The sequence below is a fragment of the Podarcis gaigeae genome, assembly GCF_964106915.1.
Source record: "Podarcis gaigeae genome assembly, chromosome: 12".
Taxonomy (NCBI): domain Eukaryota; kingdom Metazoa; phylum Chordata; class Lepidosauria; order Squamata; family Lacertidae; genus Podarcis; species Podarcis gaigeae.
Window position 1 is genome coordinate 20,983,486 of NC_139688.1, and position 18,364 is coordinate 21,001,849.

At 38.3% G+C, this 18,364-nt stretch overlaps 1 protein-coding gene across 20 annotated transcripts in view; it reads left to right on the top strand.

The window, feature by feature from the left end:
- Positions 1 to 16,827, top strand: part of MPP7 (MAGUK p55 scaffold protein 7) — an 85,083-nt gene extending 68,256 nt beyond the window's left edge. For all 20 annotated transcript variants that reach the window (XM_083704931.1, XM_083704919.1, XM_083704925.1 and 17 more), the window contains 6 exons: positions 1,451 to 1,621; positions 8,796 to 8,876; positions 10,303 to 10,396; positions 11,702 to 11,810; positions 12,370 to 12,513; positions 14,200 to 16,827. In XM_083704931.1, the coding sequence (XP_083561057.1) occupies positions 1,451 to 1,621; positions 8,796 to 8,876; positions 10,303 to 10,396; positions 11,702 to 11,810; positions 12,370 to 12,513; positions 14,200 to 14,379 (779 nt within the window). In that variant the 3' untranslated portion in view covers positions 14,380 to 16,827. The remainder of the gene's footprint in view (positions 1 to 1,450; positions 1,622 to 8,795; positions 8,877 to 10,302; positions 10,397 to 11,701; positions 11,811 to 12,369; positions 12,514 to 14,199) is intronic.
- The last annotated feature ends 1,537 nt before the right edge of the window (positions 16,828 to 18,364 follow it).

Below are 18,364 nucleotides of genomic sequence, written 5' to 3' on the forward strand. Positions count from 1 at the left end.
AATTATTCCTGCAGCATGTCAGAAGTATTGTATTCTCTGGCACATCAGCATGCTGGGATGCAGTTGTGATGGAGTTCAGGGTGGGAGTGATAGAATTCTTTGATGTTTATCTGTGTAACTCATTCATTTAAGGGACAAGACATTCCTGTGGCTCTATTAAAAGCAGTCACTATTGACTCTGAGCACTACCATTTTGTCTCACTGCTGCTCCCATGGTGTTTATGAAGGTTCTGGCCATACCAATAGTGCACCAGAGGATGCAAAGTATTGAAACGTAAAGAAGTATCAAGTGGCTTGAATTAAAGGTGATCATACTGATACGTTGGGCTTTTCTAGGCAACATAAAAGGCAAGCAGATCTTGGTAAGGACAAGCAACAACTCAGTGAAGATCTGTCTCAGCAGTCAAGGAGGCATGAGATCTATTTCCCATCATAAGAAGCCTGTCCTGGATTGCTCAGAGTAGAACATCTGACTCAAGTGACAAACACGACTGTAGACTGGATAAGCTATGTCGTCTAATATATTGACTGTTTCTCCCCTTAATTATATTTTATCTTGTGCCCCATTTAATGATGTATGTGTTATCAGAACAAAGCATATTGGTGTTGCAATGATTAAAATGGATTTTTAATGTAATCCAAGACTGTAAAGCTACTAATAGGCATAGCTGTCAACGTTTCCCTTTTTTAAAAGGGAAATTCCCTTGTTCTGAATAGGATTCCTTGCAAGAAAAGGGAAAAGTTGACAGCTATGACTAATAGGTTTTTAGAAACATTCATCGCTGTTGTTGACTTTCTTTGAACCAGTGTGGATGTCAAATATATGATCTCAGCTGGGAACGTATTTAGATAAAGAATGAGTGTCTTCTGTTGATTCTGCAAGCACTTATTAAAATATCAGTATCTGGGAGTTGGGGTAATTATCAGTATTTTGGGGGTAGGGATATCAGCAAATTTTGCAAGTCTGTATTACAAATGTGACATTTCCCCATATTTCTGTTCTCAGTGCTTAACAGAGATCTAGCCTGCTATACCAATATGATGTTTTTGTTTTTTAAAAAAATACATCATTCCTAATTTTCACCAGCAACCCATACACCTTGAAATTGGCACCTTTTGAATAAAAATAATTTGGTAATGTGATTAGGCCACAATCCTATCTAAAAACATAGGGGGACTTCAAAAGTAAACACAAAACAATGGAGATTAAAAAGACGTCAAATTTCACCCCATGTGGCTCCCACATGCCCTTGCATGAGCCTAATCAAATATATATGGAAAACAATTTGGACTTTGAATTTGGTCCTTTAAGATATAAGGAAGAAAAACTACTAAGTAACAAAAGTAACAAATGCCCATATGAAGGAGTGTTTGTTACAGATGGGCTACTGGCTAGGCTGATGACAGTAACCCTTGCTTCTGCTTCTTTTTTTAAATCTCGTAACTACAGCTGGTTTCAGGAGGAGTTTCCGTCTCAGCAGAAAAGATAGAAAAACAAACAAGACTATGTATGAATGCAAGAAGAGTGATCAGTACGATACAGCAGATGTCCCAACTTACGAAGAAGTAGCAAAGTATAGACGACAGCCCAATGAGAAATACAGACTTGTTGTCTTGGTTGGTAAGTTTTAATTATTTGAATTAGGAACCTAGGTTGTTTAAATAAAGACTAAACTGTTTTGTTTCATGTTATCTTTTTGAACTTTAAAAATCATATGCCAAAGCAACCTGAAATGCTCAAAAGTCTCAAGAGGCTCATGTGGAAGCAGATGTTTCCTGAGGTCCATATATTCAAGTATATTTATAAGGAACCACAAGGGCAGGCAGGTACTGTACAAAGATAAAAATGTACATTAGTTGCTCTTTTGCCTCTGGCCTCATCCACCACTGGCATGTAACCCTCAGAAAGCTGATAGCTGCAAGATTCAGAGGTGCCCCAGCATGTGCCTATATGCATATCTGAGATCAGTAAGCATCCAGCATAAAAGTCTCATGGACTTGTTTCATGTCCACCTAGCCATATTGGCCAGATTGCATGAATATTCATCATATTTATTCTGGGCCTGAAAGCAAGAAGGATATGAGAAGGCTCTCCTCAGTATGTGAGGCCCAGAAGCAGAGAGAGTGAACTTCTGTCTTTACAGCTTCCATCATTCTTTTTCCTGGCCTGACAGCCTGTGCATTCACCTGCTGAAAAGATGATTTTCATCCCTTTTCAGTCACATACATTGTTTTCCCACATGGAAAAGGAGTAGCTGGATGTTTTGCTTATAGCCTTTCTGTAAAGTTTCTCTCCCTATCATGCAGATGTAATGTGTTTCAGCTCTTAGTTAAGGACTGTGAGCTCCTCTTTGCCGAGCACTTAAAACTTGATTCAGAATCTTGCCCGGTTGGGTGAATTACACTGCAGAGGGGGAGGCGTTATAAGCTTTATTTGGCTTTATTTTACCTGTCTCAAAAAGACAACATAAGACGAAGCCTCCTGATTCAGGCCAAGGCTCACCTAGTCTAGCATCTTGTTCTCACAGTGGCCAACCACATACCTATGGGAAGCCCACAAGCAGGACATGAGTGCAATAGCACTCTCCCAAGTTGTAATTCCTGCCAACTGGTATTCCGGTCATAGTCAACAAATAGTCAACTTGTATTCATAGTCAACAGATGCCTTGAGATGGTTCACAAGACATTTATTTAGCTAGCTAGCTAGCTAGCTCGCTCGCTCCCCTTTTCCTGTGCTCTTAAATCTCATCACACTGTAGGGATAGCTAATCACAAGCAGATCTGCAGTCATGGTGCAAGACTCTTTATTATTATTATTATTATTATTATTATTATTATTATTATTAAAGTGTTTGACACATAGCCACAGCAGATTTCATCAGTTTTGCTTCCGTTTGCTTTAGAGTGCCATTCTATTTGACTCCAGGGTAAACTAGTCAGAGTTTTATTATTTGCCAGTAGCCAATAAAAAATACCCACTATTGCATCAATTATGAAGCTAAGGAACATAACTATGAAGCAATCAATATACCAAACACTATTTGCTAATGTGTTACATAAACAAGCTACCCTTTTCTTCCAAACAGATTCTTAGTCTTCCTTAACTGTGTTTTATCAAAAATAAGTAGGGCCAATGTGGATTAGTAGCTGACTATAGTTGCAGGATAGCCCAATCAGTGTTCTGTTCTGTTCTGTTCTGTTCTGTTCTGTTCTTGTGTTGGGTGATTCCTATATTACCTCAGCAGTTAATTCCATCGTATGCTCAGGACTGGTCACTTGCAGAAGCTTAAGATATGGTCCAGAACATAAAATAGGATGGGGTTATGGTCTGTGAATCTAGTCAGCAATCTCAACACTTGATAACCAATTTAGAGATCTTACAAAAGCCTTTTAGAAATATTTTCCAATATACTCCATTTACAATCCAACAATTGTAGAATGTTCTTGTACTTGTTGCACTACATTTTAGTTTCATTTGCAGTAGTGTATAGGCCAATGTTTCATTAGCAGAATTTCTTCCATTATAAAAAGTTGCAGACCAGAAGAAATATGACCCTCTATCAGGGACTGTTATGAACTGTAGAACTGCTGTTTTTATATAGCTCATATCCAAGGGAACACTTAAAATCAGTTTTTAATAAACAGCTTTGTCATTCTCTAACGCACAAGTTCAGGCACCTACTACTGTGAGCGAGAGATTGTGGGTTCTACACAGCAAGTAATAACATGCTTGAGTTGATTTTACACCTATATCAACAGAGTTCTGTGAAATGTGTGATAAGTAGACTTTTTATAACAAATCACATATGCTGGCTCTGAGGGATATCTAGAAATTTCGTTTTATTTTGGTGGTACTAAATCAAGTGAAGAAAGTGTGCTTTTACAGTAACAAAAGCAGCTCACAAATTTATTGCAGACTTCAGTAATTTTGATGTTTTTCTCTTGGTATTAGAAGCAGCATAAGTCTGGCCAATATCATAAAAATGTCTTGGGTAAAATGTGGAAAAACTGGCACTGTTAATATAGGTACAGTAGAAATGATCAGATTTAAAAGCGTTGGACATGCTAGTAGCTGCATCCAATACGATGTGTGAAATACAATTTTGATGTTAGTGCCAGGAAATACAAGGACAAATAATTAAATTTTCACATAATTGGTTGTGGCAAAAATGTTCAGCTATAGTAACTGAAAACACAATTTATTATTGGAGTCTATTTAAAAAATAATTGGCTGCCAAGTAGATGTTTCACTTAAACTTACTTAAAATAAATGAATTCTGATTCACAGAATATAAACTTGATGTAGAGTTTAGACTATCACTGTTTTGGGATGCGATTCTCCTTTCTATCTACCGTATTTTTCGCTCTATAACACGCACCTGACCATAACACGCACATTGTTTTTAGAGGAGGAAAACAAGGGAAAAAATATTCTGAATGAAACAGTGGATGTATCATTTTTGTGCTTCATGCTGTGGCCACAGACATGTGATCTGATGGTGAATTTGGGGTGACCCAATGCAAAAATCCTGAGAATCCCTGTGGATCCATGCTTTGTAACCACGTTTTTGCACCATTGCAGCCCCAGGCAACAGTGGGTGCGTGATTTTTGGGGGGCAGGCTGTAGCCATGGACATGCTATGTGCTCTGATGGTGAATTTGGGCTGACCCAATGCAAAAATCCTGAGAATCCCTGTGGATCCATGCTTTGTAACCACGTTTTTGCACCATTGCAGCCCCAGGCAACAGTGGGTGCATGATTTTTGGGGGGCAGGCTGTAGCCATGGACATGCTATGTGCTCTGATGGTGAATTTGGGCTGACCTAATGCAAAGATCCTGAGGATCCATGTAGATCCATGCTTTTTAACCACGTCTTTGCACCATTGCTGCCCCAGGCAACAGTGGGTGCGTGATTTTTGGGGGGCAGGCTGTAGCCATGGACATGCTATGTGATCTGATAGTGAATTTGGGGTGACCTAATGCAAAGATCCTGAGGATCCATGTGGATCCATGCTTTTTAACCACGTTTTTGCACCATTGCAGCCTCAGGCAACAGTGGGTGCGTGATTTTTGGGGGGCAGGCTGCAGCCATGGACATGCTATGTGATCTGATGGTGAATTTGGGGTGACCTAATGCAAAGATCCTGAGGATCCATGTAGATCCATGCTTTTTAACCACGTTTTTGCACCATTGCAGCCCCAGGCAACAGTGGATGCATGATTTTGGGGGGGCAGGCTGTAGCCATGGGCATGCTATGTGATCTGATGGTGAATTTGGGCTGGCCCAATGCAAAGATCCTGAGGATCCATGTGGATCCATGCTTTTTAACCACATTTTAAGTGGGGAGGGAAGGAAAAACACAGAACGGACAAGGAGCACGAGAGGGGTGTGCAGAGAAGCAGCTGGCTAAGAATGCAGGACAGGGGTATAACGGGAGGGAGGAAAGGAAGGCAAAAGTTTTCCCTCACCTACCCACCCAAGCCAGCCAGCTCGCACGCGCGCGCTCTCTCTCTCTCCCTCCTGCACGGAGCTTTCCCTTCTGCTTGCCTGGAGGGGAGGGGCTTTCCCTGCTCTTTGTTCCGTTTGAGCAAACACAGCAAGGAAACAGGTGGGTGGGCAGTAAGACCCTGAGGCAGAATGCAGGAAAGCAGCCACTTCCTCTTTTCAGCTTTGCCTTCTAGGAGAAGCGCGATTTTTGCCTGCTTTTTTTTGCCTCCCCTTGCACCATTTGGCTCCAGGGACCACACATTCGCTCCATAACACGCACAGACATTTCCCCTTCCTTTTTAGGAGAAAAAATCTGCGTGTTATAGAAGGAAAAATACGGTAATCCCAGCTCCCACACTTTTGCTGCCATCTGCCTTTTTTCTCTCTCTTCTACCTAACAGGCCGAGATGGAGGCTCTAACCAGGTTTGGTTCACCCCAGTAGATAATTTGGATAGTGAATGCTTATTTAGCTGCATTCTAGTCCCTAAAATAAAAGTAGCCATTGTTTTTAGGTAAGTGGGCCCTGAGCTATGGGGTGGTATGTTAACCCACTGGAGAAAGCACAAGTCTTGAGCTTGAGACTCTTAATTTCAAGGTTGTGGGTTTGAGCCCCATGTTGGAAAAGATTCCTGCATTGCTGGGGGTTGGGCTAGGTGACCCTTGTGGTCCCTTCCAACTCTAGAAGTCTGTGATTCTATGATTGATTAACTGTTAAGAGTATTGATATTCAGAAGGGCATTGGAACTGATCAGCTGACAAAATAAGGCGAATGCTAGCTGGAATGGTGCTTTGTCTAAGAGACAATCAGAACTCCAAATGCTGCAGGTCTGAATTTAACATTACTGTACATATCCTGACTGACTTTCAGGGAATCAGAAGGAGTATGGTGGCAGATTAGGCAGAATATGGATCACCAGCATTGGATTTACATCTTGCTCTAGTTGTACCTTGGATATAAACCATAAAATAATATCTCCTCAACAAGTATGGAACAAAAGGGGCAAAAGTAATTATTTAAACCTATGGTGTTTGTGGTAGGCAGCTGGAGATTTTTAATACACAAGGGGGGTACACAGGGAAGGCTGAAATTAACCCCTCAACACTCATTTCCTTTCTGGGAAATGTGTCGATTGATACTTCAGTGCAAAGGTTTAATCTTGGCATGTTAGGAAAGATGAGCAGTTTGTACAAGAAAAGCATCCATTTGGGTAAGACTTTCTACAGAATGTCAGGGGGAAAAGCAGATGAATTTATTTGGGTTATTTTAAATTCTAATATCATAGTCCTGTGGTCCCCGTATGTCACTTTATCCTTAGGTAAGGGAGAGGTTGGAGCAGGAACCAGCAAGCCACTCCAGTATCCCTGCCAAGAAAACTCCATGGACAAAGACAACAGGCATATGTGCCTGGCGTGCTCTGGTCCATGGGGTCACGAAGAGTCAGACACGACCAAACGACTAAACAACAACAAAAAGGGAGAAGTAGGAAATTGTGTAGTATACCTTAATAGAGGATCTTGATTCAGAGTAGTGGGGGGAGGAGTCTGAAGTAGACCTTTACATGAAAAGTTAAAATGATTGAACCGACTAGTTGTTTAAATATTATGGCTTGGATCCTAATTTTGGGGTCTGTGAATGGAAGGAAAGTTGGAATCATGGGAGCAGTTCTTCTGTATGCTCAACTCTTTCTGTGAAGCAAAAAAAAGTTTGTATCCAAGCCAATAAATTTTACTGAGTTTTATTTCAGATACAGCTGTTCAAACCAAAAATAAAATTAGATGAAGTAAGCTGTTACAGATGCCTTGCCATGGTTGCTGATCATCTAGATACTCAAAGCACTGAAGACTGTTCATATAGCATTGATTTCAGTTAAAATTTCTGAAATGGTTGGATTTCAAGGCAAAACAATACAGCAGAGCAACAAAACAAGACAACAGTCATTTTCAAACACCTTGAATGTTTCACAAACCTTGTGAGGAAGACCATGAATAAGTGGAAATCAAATATGTTTTCATAACTGTGCAGAGCTTTGATACTACCTTTATAGAAGGCTTTATTCCTAGTGCTCATGAAAAATCAGTTTTCAACCTACCAGTAACCATTCCATTTCCATAGAGATAAGATTGTAATTTACTTTCATATAAGTCACTGTTGTCTGGAGATGCATAATTGTAAGAATGGTAATACAAGAACAAAAATCTAATGCTGATAGTTTCACAGTCATTTTTAATTTTCAGACTGCGCCAACAAATTTTGTTTATATTTTAGACATTCATCTACAGCAATAAATTATAGTTCATGCAAAGCAAAAATGAAACTTGCCATGCCATTTCTTGCTTAAGTGCACATGGTGTAAATTCAGCAACAGCTTGGCTTTTCTGGAGAATCTATAGTTTGGAAATAATGAAAAGCATTTGGCCTTCAGTAGTACTTCTTTACTGCACAAATAGGTTGGGGTGCAACTGGTCAAATCTGAATATTTAATAACTGTGATGGGTCTGAATATATTAAACTGTTCAGAAAATTTATAAATGGCTCACACCCTGCCCTGGCCCCTTCTATATCAAATTATATAATCTGGAGCTGAGAAGAGAAACGCTTATCACATAAGTGTCTCTTTCAGCTTTTTCATCTAAGCAGAAGACGGGCTGAACATAATATACCAGGCTTCCTCAACCTCGGCCCTCCAGATGTTTTTGGCCTACAACTCCCATGATCCCTAGCTAGCAGGACCAGTGGTCAGGGATGATGGGAATTGTAGTCTCAAAACATCTGGAGGGTCGAGTTTGAGGAAGCCTGAAATACACCTTTCAATTTTGTGTCTTGTCTTGAGAAACCTAAGAAGATGAAACAAAGTCACATGAAATTGCTGCCTGTATTCAAAGTACAGTGGATCCTAAATATGTTGGTGGCAAGATGGATATCCAGTCATGATTCTTGGGTATCTCCAATAATCTCTGCTCTGTCAAATTTGTATTTTTGTATATTTAGTAACTCTGTGTGTATATCATTCTTTGACAAAACTGGCAGCGGGTTGTTCATTTTCCAGGTAATGTAGAACTGCAGTTCCTGAAGCCCACAGGTCTCAAGAATGAACAACCTGCTGCCTATTTTGCCAGATAATGATATACACAGAGAGTTACTTGATGTAAGGACAATCTCTTTATCTCTGCCTAGAGAATGCGGATGGTGCTGAAGTTACACATCTTGTTCTGGCCTTGTGTCTTTTAAATTTCACATCATAATGTGTTGCATGATTGAAATAGTAATCAAAGGATAATTGATTACAATGCATTTTAACTTTCAGGGCCTGTGGGTGTAGGATTGAATGAACTTAAACGGAAATTGTTGATCAGTGATACTCAGCATTATGGTGTAACCGTGCCACGTAAGTGACAATCAGTTCTGTATAAAGTTCAGTTTTACTTAATCTGAACATGTGAACATGTTTGAACATATAGGGTATGCCTTTTAGGAGTGCTCAGCTTGAATAAGAATGTAAAGGCTGTGCTTTTTTCTTGCTGTCGCTAAACACTTTAGAAAATAAGAGCTCTCAGTTAAAATCTCTGTGAGAGATGGGGTGGGTACTCTTCCAGCATTGTGGAGCTTTGTCCAACCTGTAGAAGTTGTGCCACAAATGGCACAGAGAGTAGGGATTTGTGGCCCTACAGGACAGAATTGGAGTGGCCCAGGGGCCTGTTACACCATAGTCAGGTTTGCACTCCCATCTGCACCTTTAATGCTGACTTGGTGCTTCCACATCACTTCCCAACTTGCTAGAGTAGAGAAAAAACCATTCCAAGGGATGGCTAGAACTGATCCATATTTGATATCCTTGCTGTGTTAACAAATTTGAGCAAGCCACCCATTTTCTGAGTGTTTGTGCAGCTGACTGACAGGAATGAGTACTTTAATTATTTTAGGGGTAGGGAGGGAGCATGTAGGCTTAAGGCTCAAAACAAGCCTTGTTGCATCTGAGCAAGTCCTGAATCTGCTCTAACTGTTGAGAAAATCTAAAATAAAGTTATCTGTAGTGACAAATGAAACACTGAATTCAGTAGCGCAGGAAGTAAATAAAGAAATATTAAAGCAGGGAAAAGCACTTGTTTTCATTATAACTTGAAAGCTTATTGAAACACTCACAAAATTTTATGAATGAAATGTGTGTGGTACAGCACATGTGTAATACCAATGCTTTAATGTGACTGTTTTTATTGGATATATTGCTCAGATGTTACAAAAAGAATAAGCAGTATTGGCACAAAGTCTTGCAAGCATCCTGATTTTTAGGATAATTTATTTTCAGGAATTGCAACAAAGATAATATCATATCAACTTGAAGGATGTCCAAAAACTGAATTGATTCTGTGCCATGAGATCAATAATGGTTCTTGGACACGCATGCTTTCTCATATGTCCTTTTGAATATTGAAACTTTGGGAACACTTCTGTATGTTATGAAGGAAACATGAATGAGGAGAGAATACATGGAACCTAAGCCAATTCCTGATCTTGGTTAGAGGAGGAAGGAGCTTTTGTGTTTAATCCACCACCACCACTCACATTGCAACAATGTCTTGGTAATTAACATCAAGCTGATAGCATGAGACTCTTAATCTCAGGATCAGGGGTTTGAGTTCCACATTGTGCAAAAGATTCTTGCATTGCTGGGGGTTGGACTAGATGACCCTCGTGGTCCCTTCCAGCTCTACAATTCGATGATTCTGTGATCAAACAGAAAAGACTTCTGTTGGTTTTCTGGTTTTGTTTGTTCATTTGTAAACTGTTTCTTATTTCTTTCCCAATAAAACCAGACACAACAAGACCAAGAAGAAGCCAAGAAAGTGATGGCGTTGAGTACATCTTTATTTCCAAGCACTTGTTTGAGACAGATGTACAGAACAACAAGTATGTGGGAAAGCAAGAACTTTTGTCATAACAATGGTTTTTTGTCATTTTGTGGCTAGACATCAATTTATAAATTGAAGGTGCTTCCTCTTCTAAATATTCAGATTAGAACAAACTTGATTTGAATTGGGGGGGGGGGGCAGCAATGTGTATTCAGTTTCTCTTAAATATCTGCTTACTTCCCTACCTGTGATCTGTTGGCTTGCCTGAACCACTTATTTGCACATTAACTGACAACTGCTGACCACTAATGGAAAAAATTAATTACCACTAATGGGAACAATACAATTACATATACTGTTGCCCTCAACTGTGATTACAATCCATATGAACATAGTAGCAGTTCTAGACAGCAGATCTCCTGTTCTGGGTTTGAGACCTCTTCTGAAATGTCCAGGACAGATGTCAGAAGTTTTAACTCTTTTTATTAACTTCAAAAGTGACTTCTGTATACAGCACCAGCAAAGTCCTGCTCCTGTGCTGAGGGTATGGGTGGGAGGAAGAGGGAAGGGCCTCACTGACTCTCAAGTTTGCAAACTTGTTCACTATTAAGCTGATGCAGTGTTACATAATATAATGTTACACTCCTCCCCAAAAAACATTTTGTAGTCTTTTTATATAAGAAGTTACATTGAACAATTGGACTAGATGACACTCATGGTCCCTTCCAACTCTATAATTCTGTAATTCTATGATTCTGTTTATTCGTGTGATAAAACAGGTCAGATGTGGAAACAGCGTTCAATAATCTATTGTTTAGATTATGCATGTTTTTACTTCATTAGCTTCAAATGAGGATGATAAAAAAAACTTTAGCGGGCTATTTGTTCTCTAGGTCTTTTGCTCTGTTTCAGAAATAAAAGCAGGTTTACTGTGTGTGTGTGTGTGTGTGTGTGTGTGTGTATGTTCAGTGGTACCTTGGTTTACAAACTTAATCTGTTCTGGAAGTCTGTTCTTAAACCAAAACGTTCTTATACCAAGGTGTGCTTTCCCATAGCAGCAGGGACTCAATTTACAAATGAAACGCTCAACCGGAAGCAGAACATGTTGTGCTTCCAAGGCAAAGTTCACAAACCAAAACACCTCCTTCTGGATTTGCAGCATTCTTAATGCAAGTTGTTCATAAACTAAGCTGTTCTTAAACCAAGGTACCACTGTATATATATATAATCTCAAAGCAAAAAAAAAAATGTAATAGACTCTCACATAGAAGTAAAAAGAACTGGATTGTGTGAATCATCTCTGTATAATGCTACGTTTGGGGAGTCTTTAAAGGAAACATTCAATAATGTTTTTCAATTACAGGTTTATTGAATATGGGGAATATAAAAACAATTACTATGGAACCAGCATAGATTCAGTTAGATCTGTTCTGGCTAAAAATAAAGTTTGTTTGTTGGATGTACAACCTCATGTAAGTAAACTCCAACATTTTGTTTTCTGTTGGTAACTGCATGCTGATTTGCATTGCTTTGTAGAAACAAATAAGATACTTTAGGAGGGTTAAGAGCTGAAATGTGAAATCTATGTTATACCGGCCACCTTGGGACTGAACTGCTAGTAGAAGGGAAAGTATGGACCTGGGTGCTAAAAGACTAGCTGCTTACCACTTTAACTATGAAAACAGATTTATTTTTGCTAAATTATTCTAACTTGAGAACTTTTACCTGCTTGTTCAGAACTGGATTCTCATTCACATACATTCCTATATAATGGAACTAGAATACATGACCAACATGACTGATACTTAAGGAAATACTATGGAGGATCTTTCTGAATGAACGATTGTAAATTACTCTGCACAATTAAAATGCTATATAAATTATGCTTAATAGCAGTAGCTCTGGGGGATGAGGGAGAAAAATATAGAGAAGTGCCAGATGGAAACTGGAGAGTGCCAGGTGACTTGCTTTACTCAAAGTAAATAAATTTTGAAACAAGTTGCTCATAACTTAGCATTTTCTTCTCTCCAGACAGTAAAGCATTTAAGGACATTAGAATTTAAACCGTTTGTCATCTTTATAAAACCTCCTTCAATTGAGCGTTTGCGAGAAACGAGAAAAAATGCCAAGATAATTTCAAGCAAGGATGAAAAAGGTGCTGCCAAGCCTTTTCAAGTAAGTAACTTCTGCGTTCCTGCAAATATGACAAGGTGCCAGGGGGGCTGTGTCTGTCAGTGAAGGTGACTACACACCCTTGTTCACCGTGCACATAATATTTTTTCAGCATAACTTTTTTTTTAAAGTATTGGAAACAGAATCAGAGAGGCCGATCACTTCCAGAACCAACACCACCGCCTCCCTCTCTCTTCTCCCTTCATTTCATGTTCTTATTGCCTGTCCTTTAGGCAGTGACAGAAACAGTGTCACACCTAACATGTTAGGGATGGAGGTAGTTACCGTATTTTTCCGTGTATAAGACTAGATTTCTTTTAACAACAACAAAAAAGGTTTAAAATTGGAGCTCATCTTATAAACGGGTAGTGCTAAGGGGTGTTTTCTTAATTTGGAGTCCCCCCTAAATAGGGGTGTCTTATACATGGGGGCGTCTTATACACAGGAAAATACGATATGTCCCCTCCCAGCATTCTTTTCAGCTGCCACTGCAAGATGAGTGAGTCACAAGTCTGGCCAATTATAATTGTATCAGGTTTCTGTAGATTCAGCTCTAGTTTCACTCCAGATATGCACCTAAACTATAGGAATAAGTATGGGTGACAAGGAAAGGCAAAGGTGGTTTAATAAACGTATTGATGCTCAGGCTCCGTGTCCGGCAATATCATGTGAACGCAAGCAAGAATGTCTCTCAGGATTGAATCCTGTGGAGGTTGTTGGAAAGGAGTTTGTGTAACAGTGTGAATGCCTAGCAAGGATGTAAACTGTGGATATTGTCAGTTTGTTTCTGACAAAATTGTTGTAATTTTTTTTTTAAAAAATACATGAATTTGGAATAAGGCTAGTGAGACTTCACAAGACTATTAAATACATAAACAGTTTCTTAATTTGTAAAAGTATAACACAGTCCTGGGGACATGCTCTTCTTAGGATTTTCTGTCTTAATTTTATGTAGTTACATTCTATGTTTCCAAAAACATGAGCAAAAACCTACTGAATGAGCCCTAGTAAGACCCAGGAATCTGAAAGGAACGATTCTTTTGGATTTTTACCAAACTTTCAAAAATACAGACTGTGTTCTAGTAAATCCCTTGCTAATAGCAGGCAGAGTCTTAGGTAATGTAGTTGGTCAGTACATCATTAATGTAAATAGTTTAAAATCATTTTTCCAATGCTTTTTCTAGCACAGAGACATTTCTTTAATTATCAGTTAGTGACTAATAATGGTGATATGTGGATAAAGAGGAAGGATTTGTAAATTACTGGGCAAAATAGAGTTTTTAAAACAATAACAAAATAGTTTGAAACGAAGACTTGTGTGAATTTTGTAATAAAGAACATACAATTTTTATTCACTGTTTTATGAACTATTAGCTAAGCATAGGCTTTGATCCAAAATCCTGGTATGCTAGCATGTCTACTTATGCAGGAGGGGCACAGATCCACACACACACACACACACACACACACCCTGGTGGCTGCTGAGGGTCAGGGGACTCTTCAGAATAGTTTTGCGGGGGGATTCAGGAAATTGGCAGCTTCCCCCAGCACAAATGGAAATGCCTTCTACTCACACAGCAAGATCATTGGAACCAAGCCATAAAACCTGATTCCTTATTAACTCCGAGTTCGGCAGATTTGTAACTTGTTTTGCTTTTCCTTTTGAATGACTACTTCTCTTTCTTTTAGGAGGAAGACTTTCAAGAAATGCTTAAATCAGCACAAATTATGGAAAGCCAATACAGCCACCTTTTTGACAAAGTTATAGTAAATGATGATCTTACTACAGCTTACAATGAGCTGAAAACAACCTTTGACAGACTGGAGCGAGACACCTTTTGGGTTCCAGTCAGTTGGGTGCATTCATAACACTAAACAAATAAAATGTTTCATAATATTTTAATAAGGTACTCAGTTGGATCTAAATGGACATTTTGTTGGTGGGAAGCTTTTCGAGCTTTGGCAAACTGGTGCATTTACAAACTTGGTGCAGTGGAATGTTGATCTTATTTTTCTGTGTGTAAACCTTCCTGTTTGGAATAGGGGTTCGGAGGCAGAATATCACAGTGAAGCCTTATTTTTTACCAGATTCAATTTCACTGGTTTTTGAAGTGAATCTTCAGCTATTATGATACCACATTTCATCAATCCAGTATGAGATATCCTTTAAGCTGAGCATTGATATTAAAAAGTCTTAAGGTCTGATATCAGTGTTTAAGTGGCTTCCAATTTTGCTACTTCCAGACCTGGATAATAGTTAGCACTTGAAATTTTTAAAACTGGGGATGCAAAAGTGGCTACTACTTCTTTAACTAAAATACAAATATTTGAACTTGCTTACGCTCAATCCGAATTTTGTGTGTGTGCTGAGTATTGTCTTCCACATCCAGACTGACTTTTACCACAACAGCAAATTTTATTTATGTTGGTGGAAAAAACATTCTTGGATCTTTTCAATAAGCAATAATATTGCTCTGCATCTTGAGTATTTGTAGATTACCCTTGGGGAATATTCAAAGCAGTGCATCAAAGCTTAGATTGGGGTAATTCTAACAAAGATAACAGGGTGGAGGGTTAGTCTTTGGGAAAGAGACAGTTGGGTAAATGGATTTTATTTATATAAGTGCTTCATTGTTTTAATTATAAACCTTTCTAAAACAGCCTTTGAGAAAACCCAGAACCTATTTTTTTATTTGAAAATTTGTAATTAAAACTAGTGGATCATTCTCATTTTACACTGACCCAGAGCTGTGTTTTCTGGAATGGAGAAAGTATTTTTTTGCTTCTTCTTGATTTCCTCTTGACACAAAGTTTATTAGTAGATGAAAAGAGAAATACTTGTTGTGTTCAAGCGAATTTGCCTTTCCAATTTATACGTGACAGTGATGTATCAGAGACTTAGTATGCAAACAGGAAGTCCAGTTATTTTATGTTAATGTATAAATGGGTTAGCTGTCTTATTTAAAGGCAAAAGAATTTAGTGAGACTATATATATTTATGAAAAGGGGTGAGAAGGGATATATTAATTTTTTGCATTTCTTGTCAATGTGATCATTTATTAAACAGATCCCTAGGTGTCTGTGATTTGAAACACTGGCTTTATAAACTTAACATTCCATGTAAATGTTTTAGTTTCGATACAGATAAACCACCAGGTCTTTGCAAATGTAGTCTAAATAGATGGTTGGTTTTTTGGTTCATTGCATTCATGTTTTAAAATTGTGTAATACAAGGGAAGTGCCAACAACCAAAATATCATCTTTTGGAAACATTTGTGCTAGAGTGACGCATGTAGCCTGGCCCTGAACATCCATCATGTAATGTTGAGTGTCTCAGGTTTTACTGTTTTTGGTGATCTATGGTTGTACTTCAGCACCAATTAATTGCATGAAAAATACTGAACTGGATCCCCTCCCTCCCGGCTGTGTTTCAGTACTGCTTTAAATAAATCACCGTGGTTGTTTGTTTGGCAGGCATTATGTGTCTTTGACATTCAGTGCGTACTGCAAGAGCCAGTGCCAAGAATGCTGGGTATCAATATCTACATTTTGTATATGAGAGGATCAAAACACTTGTTTAGAAATACATTTGTCCTGTTTGTCAGTTACAGTTTGTGAGACTATTCTTACCATAGATTTTTCTTGAAAACAAGGGGAAATTGGGCATATAGGTTTCCAATGTTGTGACATCCCAGAATGCTATTTGGGAGGAAACTCTCCTTTTCATCCTGATTGTCGCTCCAAAGACAGCATTTCGGCACTGTGCTCTTACTGGCAATAATTGAGACTATTAATCTTTGTAAGCTTCCCATGTTCTTTTTGTCAAGAGAGAATTTACTATCCTTTGAGTTTACTAGCTTTGAAGCAGCAACTGAGTCTGCAGTGACCTTGGACACCTTTGTTTTAATAAGAACATGATCCAAAAAGCTCTGGAGTTTTGCATAAGTAGGAGCTGCCTGTCCTCTCTAATGCTGCGGCATGTTCTATGTGTGCACACTGAAACTGTGTGGAGCCTTGGATCATACACATAGCATGGGTATAGTTCAGAAAAACTTAAGTCAATTTTTGGCTCAAAGTGAAACTGACTTATTTCAGCCTTTTAAAATTGTACTGCATGGGTTTGAGTACAATGGTTTCATGGTTTTAAATATAAATATCCTTATTGTATTTTTGCTGTTTTGTCATTGTAAAGCAAATGTTAAAAGTTTTTATACTATTGGATTCAGAGCAATACTTGAAGTTGTCATCAGTTCACTTACAGATGATGTGCCTGAATTGCAACTTTATCAATCTTAAATCAATAAATTATTGACAAAATGTACTGTGGGAAAGCTTCTTTTTTAAAAAATAAGGAACCCAAATCTACCAATTGAATTGTGCTTGCAATATCTGTTACCATTATCACATTCAAACAAGTAGCATAACTGAACGAACTAACTTAACAAGCTAACTTAAGCCATGATTTTGCTGTAGAAAACAATTATTTTGTTGAAGCATACTGGTCAATGCAGCAGAGCCATTTCTGAAATGCCTGGGGCCTGTACCCCAGCATATGTTTTTATGTTTAGGACCCAAATATTTAACTTGTCCAGAGATTTAAGATTTTCTTCTTTGTCCTGTAATTGCCTGCATCTGCACACAGAGCAAATATTAAGAATACAAATGACCCCTAATTCAGATGTGACTGTGTAAACAAATTGCACAAGGTTCTGCCCTCATTTTACAAGTGATGACAAAAATAATGACAAAATAAAAGCAACATATTACAACATGTGAGTTTAACAGCAAACCAGCAAGTTTCTCCTTGCATAGTGCATATTCTGGGGAGCTTTTCATAATAATGGTGTCACCACACACCCTATGATGGTATATTCACAATCAGCTCTAAACATCTGCACCTTAGAAGCCTTCACTTGATTTAGAGTAGACTTTCCTTCTGGAAAACCTCCAGGAGTTTAAAGATGAACCTTAAAGTCCATTTTTTCTCTACCACTTCCTGAAAGCCCATAGCTTGTCTTGCATGCATTGGATTCATGCGCCATTGGTGCAAAGTATTTCTCCTTGTTGCATGCTACTGTGCTTTGAATAATTTGAATTGCATACTTGAATAAGTTGATTAATCGGCTAAAGATAGAAAAATTAAAAGCAGATTTTCATAATTAAGGCAGCAATGTCTATGTTCTAATGTGGAGAGAGCCTTGAAATTAATTGACAATCTTTGAATATATTTTCCTTTACAATAAGGTGTCTAGAGATTCTAAAATAGGTGACAGTTTTGTGATTTCTTTTTTAAAAACAAGAACAACAATTTTTATTGGTTTTTAAACAAATACAATAATTATTTCTGTCATCCTAGAAGGGGACATAAAATGTATTTGGATAACTGACTAAAACTGGGTACATGTTGATAATGATCACATTTTTTTGTGAAGGTGTTTAGTTAAGTCAGCATGTTGACTTCTTAGGATAGATTTACTGAGCTAATCCACATACGTTTTTAAAAAAAATTGCGACATAGAAACAAAACTTTTACTATGTCACAATGACTCTGACTTAACAAGTGTGTTACTTCAAGTAAATACTTTACTGCTTAGTCAATTGCATGCATGTGGGCACCCACAAAACTTTTTTCCAACTGCAGTTAGGACTGTAGATATTTTTGTTTCCTTGGAAAAGCATGCCTACAAGAGTTCCTTTCTTGCCTAATTGAATGAGTGTAGCATTTTCCTGTGCAGTGTAGCAGTGAAGTTATAGGTGGAGAAAGATATATGTTCTACACAAGTGGAACATTCACACATCTCGGGAAACTTAGAACTCTGTATTTCCAAACATTGCCTTTCCTTATGTTGCTGGA